Source organism: Ochotona curzoniae, unplaced genomic scaffold, assembly GCF_017591425.1.
Source record: "Ochotona curzoniae isolate NIBS_2020 unplaced genomic scaffold, NIBS_Ocur_1.0 contig_1071, whole genome shotgun sequence".
Lineage (NCBI taxonomy): Eukaryota > Metazoa > Chordata > Mammalia > Lagomorpha > Ochotonidae > Ochotona > Ochotona curzoniae.
In genome coordinates this window covers 22943135-22955688 of record NW_024464939.1, presented here as the reverse complement: position 1 = coordinate 22955688, position 12554 = coordinate 22943135, and the positions used below count along the sequence as shown (strand labels likewise).

General features: G+C 41.5%; 1 protein-coding gene across 6 annotated transcripts in view; it reads left to right on the top strand.

Annotated features, from left to right (window-relative positions):
* Positions 1-1135: 1135 nt before the first annotated feature.
* The window catches only part of TRIM55 (tripartite motif containing 55), a 42701-nt gene continuing 31282 nt past the window's right edge, over positions 1136-12554 (top strand). For all 6 annotated transcript variants that reach the window (XM_040995917.1, XM_040995888.1, XM_040995907.1 and 3 more), the window contains exons 1-4: positions 1136-1736; positions 2251-2423; positions 8561-8726; positions 10597-10692. In XM_040995917.1, coding sequence (XP_040851851.1) covers positions 1569-1736; positions 2251-2423; positions 8561-8726; positions 10597-10692 — 603 coding nt within the window. In that variant the 5' untranslated portion in view covers positions 1136-1568. The remainder of the gene's footprint in view (positions 1737-2250; positions 2424-8560; positions 8727-10596; positions 10693-12554) is intronic.

Sequence of the window (12554 nt, the reverse complement as noted above, 5' to 3'; positions counted from 1 at the left end):
GCCAAGTTTAGGTAAAATCAATGAATCCAGAAAGAAATAGTTTTTGTATTTTATTTGTGGTTGTTAAATCAATGCAGAAAGGAATCAGGATTCTGCAAAGGTCTCCCAGATATTTGTGAACATGTATAACTTGCTATTGGTTAAATGCACTTATTAGCATGTCATTAAGTTCTCTAAGAACACATATCAGCACTAGCACTGACATGCTTCTGCTGGTAACCAGGCACATTCAGGGCATTGCTAATAAAACGTGTTCATTATTCAAGGTTTTTCAAATCAAGAAGTAAGGAACAAATTCAAACACATGAAAACGGATGCAGATTTCCTCCTTGCTTTTGATCTGTTATGAAATTTTAAACAGACATTTGCTGGTTTAACAATCATTTCACAACATCCTGGAAAATGTTAGCTTTGATGTTTATGTTATGAATTAAGAACCTATCAAAAGTATTGGAAATGACTGGAACCTAAAAAGAAAAAAAAAATTCTAGAAGAAGGAGTAAAGGCAAGCAAGTCGAGGTATTTGAGAGAATAAAACGCAGAGAGGCAGGGCTGTATTTTTTTTTTTTTTTGCTTCTGTTTTCAAAGGCCTTGATTTCAGCCCCCTGATGTGTGGCAAAAATTCACTCGCAGGTCTGCTAGTCCCTGTGATTATTCCTAAAACCCAAGATTACAATGTAAAGGCTATCTGCGTTTTTGTGTAGTTTTAGGTATGTGTAGGAGTAGAAGAGACAAGATAAAAGAGCTCGGGGGAAGGGAAAGCAACGAGCAAGAGAAAACAGCATGGTGGAATTTTAGGAAACAGCACACTAGAATTTCATGATACAATCTTTTGAAAAGAATCATCCGGACCCCAGTGTTTGGAAAATTGCCTCTATTTAAGTTTGTGGACACTTTTGATTTGAAAAGATTTGAAAGTGGCTCCTAAGATGGGATAATTTTTTTTTTCTGATCACTACCCTGACAAAGATGAGTAAATCTTAGGCATGTGTCCTTGTGAAGCTAGGATGAGGGTTTTCTGACTTGTGTGTTTTTCCCTGAGGAGGTGATTCTCAAGATAGCAGTGGCAAATGTCATACAGTTAGATTCTCAGCCCGTGTTCTGCTCCTCCCTGGAGAAGCATGTCACCAGGGTCTGACTGAGTGCTCATGGAGAGCTTGGCTCAGGGACCAGGCATGCACACTTGGACTTGTTGCTGACAACTGTCAGCTTCTACCTCCTTCTCCTCACACCCCCCTTGGCCCATCTAAATGGAGTTCGTAATCCTCCTTCCCACCCACCCTCTTCATTCCCTGGGGTAAGAATGTTGACTTCTGCTCTCTGTCACCTGTCAGAATCCATCTCCCTGACACTGGCTTATATGGACAAGCTAGTTCACTGTCACGTGACCCTGGACTGCTAAAAACAGCTCAGGCACCCACTGTGAACCAGGGCCTGAAACAATGTCCTCCATGGAGAGAAATGTAAAGGACACTTGGTGATCCAATCCTTGGAATTATTTCCAGGAAATTCTTGCAGAAACCATTCAGAGCACCTTTTCCCTGGCAGAACTCAGGGACGGCCAGGAGATGAGCGCATCTCTGAGCTACAAGTCTTTTTCTAAAGAACAGCAGACCATGGATAACTTGGAGAAACAACTCATCTGCCCCATCTGTTTGGAGATGTTCACAAAGCCTGTGGTCATTCTACCCTGTCAGCATAACCTGTGCAGGAAATGTGCCAGTGATATTTTCCAGGTAGGCTTGGAATTGTGTGAGTATGTGCTGTGTGTGGAGGGGTGAAGATAAAATACTTAACAGGAACTGGATTCTTTAGAAAACTTTATAAAGCTAAATTTACTGTTAAGAAAAGTTTATTCGGAGGGTTTGTGCTTTGCTGTCTACCTCTTTCTTAACTCCAAATGTTAATATTAAGAATCAGCATAAGAAAGCCAAATTGTTGAATCTGATCAAAGATGAAAATAAATGACTGCCCAAGTCATGAATGTTTCTGACTATAAGTTTTGGATGTAAAAACATCGTATGGAAAACCGTTTCAAACTCAGAATGACACGTTTTCATTAACTATGGAGAAGGGCTTGGCCTGTGTTCAGGATCACTTGTTGGTTGAGTCCTGAGGGATTATCTCCTGGCAAACTCAAAAGCACAAGTTCGTACTGTTTGCAGTCACAAAGTGAAAAGAAGTCTCAGATATACTCCATGTGGCACTACTCAACTACTCAATTCTTGTTTTCTTGCTTGGCAAGAACAGGCCTCCAACCCGTACTTGCCCACAAGAGGAGGCACCACTGTGGCATCCGGGGGCCGCTTCCGCTGCCCATCCTGTAGGCATGAAGTAGTTCTGGACAGACATGGAGTCTATGGGCTTCAGAGGAACCTGCTGGTGGAAAATATCATTGACATTTACAAGCAAGAGTCTACCAGGTAATGCTCTCCTGTGTCATGCCCAAGGCTTGTTTTTTTTTTTTTTGGTGTCTTTGTTTCTTTCTGTTTTTGTTACTCTCTGAATGCTTTTTAGCCAATCACAGCCAAATGCTTTCCATTGAGAAAGAGTTTTGCAAATCTGTCCTTCCCAATGGGCTGAGATCATCCCTGGGCTGAGAAGGAAGCTGGTGTTGATGCTTTGTGTTCTTTATATCTCAGACAATTTTGCATATCACAGTTCTTTCATAATACCAAACCCTACCTAACAGAAAAAGTCTGGTGCAAAACTTTATAGAAAATAAGGTTTTTGGAAAATAATTTTCTGAAATAGCCTGTTCCAAGTTCACACAGTCTTGCCTTAAATTGCTCTGGATAATGATAACAAAATCAAAATTCTATAGCACAGTTTATCACTGAATTCACTCTCTGGGAAGTTGCAAAACAAGGCATAGATCTAACTTTTGCAAACTTCATTTTGGAGATGTGAAGTGGGAAAAAAGATGGGAGTTCAGATTGTGTTTTCCTATTCCCTAAATTGTATTTACTTACTCTCTTAGTATCTTCTTGTTAAGTGAAAATGACATACAGTATTCACACACAACACGCACACACACACACACACACACACACACACACACACACATATTTATATACACTCATTTAAAAGAAGTCTCCTTCTTTATCAAACTACATTGACTACCAAGTTTCTTTCCTAGAGACAACGTTGTGGGAGCTATTCCTGGAAGGCATGGCATAAGAGCTCTTTTTCAGTTGTACAGAGGTCAGTCCAATCCGAAAGCTTGACAGCAACCTTGAGGCCACCCAGCCTCATTGCCTCATTGTGATTCTTATTAAGGGAGAAGTATTGATGGAGCATCTGCCAGGCTCTAAGAGCCTTGAGTTCTTCTATGGAAAGCTGTTCTATAAATCTCACATAATTACTGTAATTATTATGGATATCACTTTCTGCCTAAAATTTAAAACTTAATTAGATAGGATCCAGATAGGGGACTGGAGAAGAAATGCTGACGACATATTGCAGAGTTTGGAGCTGGCGCTTTCCCTTGCTCCCAAAGTCTCTTGCCAAGAAGCAAAGTACTACTATTGTTGCTGTTTCCTCATATATCTGATCTCATTCTATCTCACTATTTTAAGATGCAAATGTATATACAAACTCTTAGAAAAAAAAATTAACCAGCCAATTAATAACCAACCAGTTATCAAAGGAATTTATCTGAAAATTGTTTCAGTACCTCTTACAGTGCCTTGCACAGAATAATTGTTCCACAAGTGCCAACTAATTGAATAATACCACATATAGTCTCATATGTTCTATTTATGTATTGCAATAATCTGTTTTTACTACTTGCCATGCAACAAAGTGGGGTGCAGGGAGGGAAGGACCTCAAATGTGGAAAATTAATACTTGTGATAAAATCCAGAAATGTTAAAAACTTGCAGTGTCAGTGAAAGTACGAAACATATTCTTCATTTAGCTATAAAGTTTGCTTAATAAAGCTGCCAAAATTAGTACCCAAGGGCTGGAATCAAATTGTATAAAAGCAATGAACCAAATTTCCAACACTACATCTCATTTCTGAGTGGAGTAGGGGTATCTGTGTCTGATTCTTCTTACAGTATTGAGACTTGCCTTTTACTTGGGAGTAAAACCACAAGTTGCTCAGAGGGCTTGGCCCCTTTGGGTGCCAAGCCAGTTGTTCCCTGAACTGCCACACCATTTTCCTGAGACTCGAAGTACCTGAAATGATGCTGTAATGACCTTGGCTATTCAGACGGAGATGAGCCCATCTCTGATCAATAGGATGTGGTGGTGCAAAAGGGTGGGGGTTGCCACTAACCTGCTAGGAGGTGCTAGTTAATTCTTATCTCCCACAGAACAGTCAGACTGCAGGTCTCTACAAAATTTTGCTTCCATTCTAGAATGCTGCATGATGCTGGACTGGTCATAGTTTGGGGGATAACAAGAGAAGGCACTAATTTGACTAATATTAAAAACATAATAATGAATAACTTTAAAATAAAAGTAACACTCCATTTGTCATGTGTCAGCCATGCTTCAGCTTGCTTTACACATAAATCTTTCATTCTCAACAATGTTGGAAATGGTGACTATTATCATTCAATTAAAGGTTTTAAATGTTTTATTCAAAATACCTTGAATATATAAGTTTTAAAATTTAACAGTACCACAAATCTTCTAATGAGAGCTGCAGTCCCTTCCCTACTCTCTCTTCACCCTAAGTCTCACTCCACCAAACCAGCCATTCTTAATTCTTTCAGCTATTTTTCTATTTATCGACTATGATATGTGTATCTGTGTTTTGGCTTGTGCCTATTTCTTGATTTTTTTTTTTTTTGCATTTTTGACATTCCTGACTTTCCATTGTAGATGGTTTCCATTCTGAATCCCTCGCAAAGCTAAACTTCATATTGTACTAAGGACTTCTATTACTCTCCCGTAGGCAAAACCCCTTGCTTGTGGGTTGCTGTGGTTTATTCTTCATTGATTTGCTTTCTTGTTTCTATGGTGTAAACCCTGAAGTAAACTCCTGCAGTGTGCACACCGTCCTCCTCTTTCCAGCGCCTCCCCCACTCCTGCCTTCAGGGTGCTTGGTTTTATAGCTCCAGAGCATTTCCAAGTTCCCCAGTGCAGGGCAGTTGGCTTCTTGTAGCCTCCTTCCTGTGGGAACTTGGCAGAGCTAAAATACAAGCAAGCAGGTCACTTCTTTTCATCAGTATGTCTTGACGCTCAACATTTGTTTGAGATTTCTCATGTTGATCACTTTGTTATTGTTAATTCATTCTTTTTCTTTCCTTACTCTCACTTGCATGGCATTTCAGGAAGACAAAATAAGTAAATGTCTGTTTATTCTGTCACAACTAATTAGAAGACTTTTTGCCCAATTTTATACATATTTTAAAATTTTTTATACATCAAATTTTATTTTATTTCGAAGACAGAGACAGTGATTGTCCTTCTGCTGGTTCACTTTCTATATGCCCACAGAAACTGGAACTAGACTGGGCCAGAACCAGGCACCTGGAACTCTGTCACTTCTCCTACATGGGAGGCAGGGACCCAAGGGCTTGCTCCAGCACCTGCTGACTCCCAGGGTGCACATGAACAGGTTGCTAGAGCCAGGAGTGGAATTAGGATCACCAGTCATGCATTCTGCCATGAGGTGCAGATAAAACAAGTGATGTTGTAACCCTTGCACCCAACTCCCATCCAGTGACTTTTAGTTGAGTCAAAGCTATCTAAGAGAGATTATGTAGCTCTTGTCTAGATTTACACAGCCACCCAATAAATAGAGGAGCTAAGCTAGAGTTAGAATTGAAGATCAATATGATGACATCGGTACTGTATGAAGCACCTTACCAAGGCTAAATGCCCCCTCTCAGGAACCTCTAGGGTGGTCCCAAGAAGTCTCAGAGACCAGAGAAAGCAGAATACACTCTTTCATCTGGCCAGCCCTGACCTACTAAAGACCACTGGCAACATTTGGTACTGGACCCTGAACCACATCTGTGAGCCACAACACTCTCACTTCCTCAAAATATATTTATATCTTTATTCCACAGGCAGTATTTGATCATGCCTGTTACATGTTTTAAACCATTCAGAGGTTTTCATTATATACCCACTTTGGATGTGTGGTACCTCTGGGCCTGTGTTGCAACAAAAACAGAAAAAAAAAATCCTTAAGGAATATAGAAAGTATTTCTCAGTATATAATTGTATCATGAAAAAACCTGAGCCATAAGCAGAACCAAACTCAGAGCCTTGTGGCTGTTTCCACAATGTCAGTGTCTCTATATACTGTATACACCTGTGCTCTTCAATGGACATCAGAACAGCACACAAGACACAGATGCACTAGGGAAGATAAGCCTCATTTATACCACCTCTGCCATTTTCTGGTCATTGGGTTACAGGCTCCAGCTTAGCCACATTTCCTGCAATGTGCTCATGAGAGGGAAGGCTTCAGAGATGCAGGAGCCTTTCACCAGGCAGACACAGTCTGAGTCTCTACGTGAGATTCCCTAGAGGGCTTCACATGTCTGAATTTGATATTGGGATGTCTGGCCTTCTCTTCTGCTATTCTTGAATGTCAAGTGATATCAAACTTCCCCATATTCCCTGTGCCTGGGTGGTATTAGATCAGAGAACAGAGAGTATTATGCATGAATCAGGCAAATTTCCCTTGAATTTCTCACTTGTTCAGTGAGAGAACTCCCCCCCACTCCCCACCTTCCCTCCAGCCCCCCTCCATGGGAGGCACTGTTCTGGGTACTAGGTACAGATTATGGCCCTGTTGTTAGGGAACTCAGGAGCCCACAGTGTAGTTGAGGAAATAGAGATGTGGAAAGAGCATTATTTTCTTAGTTGTGGGTTTTGCTTTGCTTTATTGAATTCCAAGCATCAAGAGAGAAGGTCAAAGATTTCATGGAAAGCATATTGCTACAAGAATAACAAATTCAGTTGGCAAAAATGCAGATTCTAAAGTCTTGAAGCTAGAAATCTATGCAATTTGCTTACCAGATTCAAGGCTTCTCCCAATGACTGGCCTAATGTCAAGTACTTGACTTCTACCTAGAGACTTACAGAGATATGTCAGCAGAACCTCCGCCATCACTGAGATCTGTGCTATAGCTACAAAGCATAGGCACACATCAGTGCCTCATAGAAGGAAGTATGTTTCACATTATAGCAGGTGTATGACTACATTTATATTAAGTGCATGGTGGTGTTTCAAGTGTATGTTCACATGGACATATGTATGAAGTACTTCAAAACATTTATAAAAAATGAAATTCAGTCAATTTTATTTTGGCACAAAAAATGTGAAGACATCTATATGGGAGATCTTCAAGAATTTGTGGAAAATGTGCATTGTGAAGAAATTGTGGATGGAGTGTGAAAATTTTTGCACCAAAGTAAACATAGCTTTGAATTTCATTTCCTATGAACTTTTTGAAGTCTTGTCACACACACATGCACACAAACACACATATGCATATATATTAGTAATTGTTGTAATCCAATAAATTGATTTTGTATAGTCCATAATAATTGATTTTGTGACCCATAAAAGCCAGCAATTTAAAAATGGACTCAATAACAACTAAAAAAAATGCTTCTAAATAGCTGAAAATCTGAGGACAGCATTTGAATTTGAGGTTTTCCAATAATTCCTCCTGATAACTATGATCAGCCTTGGTTTGTAGATAGGATATAGTGAAAGTCCTGCATTTAGTTAAGGAGGTTATCTTCACTCCTTTCTCTTCCACGGCAACCTCCAGCTAATACCTGGTCTTAGATCAACAATGACAGATTTCTGCTCCCCTAGCACCCTTACATTCCCTTCTGTATGTGGAAATACTCCTGATGCTGGAGTGGTGCGGTTGAGCTCCTTTGAAAAACTGGTACAAAACAGAGATTTAGCTTGCCAGAAACACTCCCCATTCCTTTGTCTTTTAAAATTTGAGATGAGGAAAGAGAACATGCATGCTTGTAGTCAGTTCCTTTCCCAGAAATCTGGAAGGGGCCAAGGAGTCAGGAGCTCAAGCCAGGTCTCATGCATGAAAGGCAGGAACCTGCCTACCTGAAGCAACACCCCTGCTCTCAGGGTCTCCACCAAGCAGGAAGCTAGGGTCAGGAGCTAGACACAGTGTGAAACCCAGGCACTCAGGTTGTGTGACCCGGACACCCCTTCTTTACCCATAATGGGAAAGCACCTTTTGAGAATCATACGCTTTGCCAGAGCCCAGTGTCCAACTTTTAGGAGTTTTTCTGTCTAGTTTTACTACCTTGAATAACTTGAAATATTCTGTGATGGAAATATTCAAACCTCAGAAATTGGCAAGTGCTACAGATCAGGGCCTCAGAGTCCCCAGCTCTGCCCCAAACAAGTTGTTAGAGGTTTTGTCACTGCTAAGCCACAGGGAAGACAAATTGGTTTGGTTCTGAGCACAAGCAGGGCTCCCTGGGAGTTGCCCAGATTAGGGCCACTGTAGGTACAGGCATGAGCTGTGGTTTGCAAAGCAGCCCAGCTTCTCCACTCAGTCCCAGTAGGAGTTGATGGACATTAATTGGCCTACCTCCCTCCATCCAGGCCAGAAAAGAAATCCGACCAGCCCATGTGTGAGGAGCACGAAGATGAGCGCATCAACATCTACTGCCTCAACTGTGAAGTGCCCACCTGCTCCTTGTGCAAGGTGTTCGGTGCTCACAAGGATTGTCAGGTGGCACCGCTCACGCATGTGTTCCAGAGGCAGAAGGTAAGAGAGCTGCTTTAGAATCATTTCCAAGCACCCACATGGTCAGCTCCTTATGTGCTGGTGGTGGAGAAGGGGAGAGCCCAAGCCACGAGGACCATGAGACGCCAGACACTGCCAGGGGCAGAGCCCAAATGGGAAGCTGTGTTACTCATCTGACTTTATCAGAGTCACTGGATGACCCTCGGGAAGAGAAGAGAGTAGCAATACAGAAGTTGGGAAAGGCTGCGGAGTGATGGGGTCACTGTTTTTTGTGCTTTTTGAGGTTGCTGAAGAAGAGCAGTGTTAAGGGATTGGCCCAACCTCAAAGTATTCAAGATTATTTGTAATGTAGTCTGCCCAGTACTAAATACTAAGTACTAAGTAATAAGGTTTCTCAACACAGAGCACTTAATTTTATTCACCAGAAAAAGTTTCCATTTCCCCTCCTTTCCTTTTCCCTATTCCTGGAGTGAGAGTTACAATAATGATGTTGAATTACAGAACAGCTTTAAAGCTTTGTTACTAGCCCTCAGGTCACTTGGGCCAGCAGTAAAAAAATAAAAGGCATCTTCAGTGTCACTCACCCCAGGGCCTCAGCCACAGTCCCACACTGCAACCTAGTGCAGCCCCAACCTCTTACAGCCCCTCCCTCTGCTCATGCACTCACATCAGGACTTAAGCCTCCGGAGCAGTTAACAGTGGAGTAAGTGCTCTAAAGATACAGCCATTCTGAGCACCAAGAATCTGGACCACTCTATTCCTTCAGTTAGAATCCCTGAGGCCACATTTGGTCAGCGTTTTACTTTGGAAGCCCAACTCCTGGGCAACACCAGCAATCCCTATGTGGTAAGAAAGCAGAGTTTTGCCAGAGAATTATAACATTTACTGCTTTTGCCATCCACTTACGATTCTTTCTCTGTCTCCTCCTCTTGCTTGTACTTCCAAGCCATTAGGAGTTAGAGTTGATTGGTATGTGCTCTACACCGCTTCCCGTAGAGGTCTGGAAATCCATGTGATATGGACAGGACAGACTGATAGAAAGCCCACTATACTCCAGATGAGACAAAGTAGCATTCCTTTTACCTGTAGGTCTCTATATTGGCTTCCATTTGAAGAAAGGATTCTCTGCAGCTTTGAAATGTTGCATAATCACTGCTGTGGTCCAGTCTCCTGTCTTAATTTGTGAGAAAAGTAGGATGTAAGATGGTTACATTATTTTGTCCAACATCAGAGATAAATGAAGGGCAAGGTTGGGTCAAGTAATCAGGTCTCCTAAATTTCCATTCAGTGTTCACTGTTAACTACAAACCAGCCCCAGCAATGGGATGAATACAAACACTAGAGCTCTTCTGGTGTCAAAAGAACATAGGACATTTCTTCCCAGAACCAGTTGCGCGTGACTTAACCTCCTGTGTGAGTGTGTGTGTATGCATGGTATTCCTAGCTAGCCTTGCAGGCCTGTGCTAAGTGTATGCTGAGTAAGTGACTACTTGTAATGTACATTTCCCCAGTAAAACGTATCCTGACCTACATTAGGCAAAATAATCCATTTGAGGTTCCTGAAGTCACATACTTGTGCTATTGGATTTCATCTCATTTATAAAACAATGTTTAGGATTTTTTAGCTTGGATATGTTATTCTCAGTGGCTGTAAGTCAATATTCATAGTGTTTTTAGAATTACAATCTCCTTTAAGAATGTATGAAGAACTATGGCATCTCTTTCCATACTAGCGGTTTGCCTGTGAATGAGTTTCCCAAGTACCACTGTTACTCCTTAGGGATTATGAAAGCCCTAATCCAAGAACCCACCAGAAAACTACTACAACTAATCCACAAGTGGGGCATTTGGGAAGTCTTTAAAATCTGAGTCCCTCTTTTCTCTCCATTAGTCTGAGCTCAGTGATGGCATCGCTCTCCTCGTAGGAAGCAACGATAGAGTTCAGGGAGTGATCAGCCAACTGGAGGACACCTGTAAAACCATTGAGGTAAGTAAAGTGACTCCCTGGAGTTCACATCAGGCTACAATCCAGCGGATTTGTGGCTTTCTTGGTGATACACTGGAAGCCCCTGTTCTGGCATTTCCTAGAGAATGGGCTCCTTTCTGATATATGTCTGAAATTGCACCTCCTGGAACACAAAGGGAAGTTACCAGGGGTCAATGAAGCAATTTTTACCGTAAGTATTAAGCATTGTTTTGCATGTGTTTTCCTTAGTCAACTGCTTTAGTAAATCTAGTTAGAGGAAAGTAAATTCCTGGCCAGTGTATTGTTTTATAGGCAAACCTAATTTTGCAAATGGCCTGATGTACTTCTCACTATGCTTCTTTTGTTTAAACACTATCTTTTTAAGATTCATTTATATGATTAAGAGTACATGTAAAAATGAGGTAATCAATCTACTCACTTTATGGTGTTACTTGAGGAATTAAACAAGCATAAACACAGTGCTGAGTGCCTGATGTGTGGTGTGTGACAAATAAATGCTGACTACTCATTATTTGACCATTAACAAGGCATGTTCTATTAAAAGCCAAAGGCCATTTCTTAGATGACAGCTTTAAGAACTTCACTGTAATTATCTCACTTTCCATTTGCACATCATTAATATAAATCTCCTTTCTTCTCCACACTCATATTCCTAAAGAGATCTGTGATAGTGCTGGGAACCATTTTGAGAAGGAAAGCTTTCTCTGGGTGAGGAGCCCAGTGAGAATGAGATATCAACAGGAATACTCTCCTTGGTCTCTACTTACAGAAAAGGTGGAGTCCGTACAGTTTGATCATTGAGCCATGAATCAGCACTGCAGTACAGTACCACACTGAGTCTTGAGAATATAAATAGCTGCATGTTGTTTGTGGGCAAGTGAGGTCATCGCTATCCTTGTCTCTGCTGTGATGGGGCCTTTCGCAGAGATCTCTGATGAGAGGAACAAGCTTTTCTGTCTGGGATGGAGCAGCTGGGGAACATCCCCAGGAGTAAAGCCCTGCGGTTCACAGTGGGGCCTTGAACAAATACAAACATTTCCTGGTTCATTCGGCTCACATCAGAAGACAGACACCAAGAGGGTGAGGAAAGGCAGCACTCCAGGTCCTCTTCCTGGAGACTGCTCAAGGGCACAGTAGAAAGCAGCTGTTCTTAATTCCTCCACGATGAAGACAAGCAGGAGCAGGTGTGAAGCTAATTCAGCTGACTGGATTTAGTGCAGATACTGAGGAGACCCTAGCCTTACTAATAATAACATTTGTCATATGTGATGCACTTTTATATACCTATTTTTTCAGGTTACTAGAGGAGGATGTGCAATTGTTCTGTGTGAACTGGGACCAAGCTGGAGGGAGTCTTTCCAAAAAAAAAAAAAAAAAGAAAGAGAAAACAGCATTTATTTTATTTTATTTACTTGTAAGGCAGACTGATAGAATTGGGGAGAGGAGAGAGATCTTCCACCTCCTGGTTCAGTCCCCAGTGACTGGGGCTGGGCCACACCAAAGCCAGAAGCTGGGAACTCCATACAGGTCTCCCATGTGGGTGGCAGGGACATAAGTAGTTGTACCATTTTCCACTGTTTTGCCAGGTACATGGGAGCTGACTCAGAAGTGGGGCAGCTGCGTCTCGAAAAAAAATCACAACATCACCCCACTGCACCAAATATTGGCCCTAAAAGAATCTTAATAGTGCTCACCCCCTTTTATGTACTTATTTTATTTCTGGGAATTGGTCACCAGGAAATAAGATGAAAAATAATGGCAGATATGTATTCATATATACTTCTAGGATGCGTACATTCAAATATAAACAGTATAAAATGTATATATGTTTCATGTATAACCTGTGTATTTGTGCTGGCAGA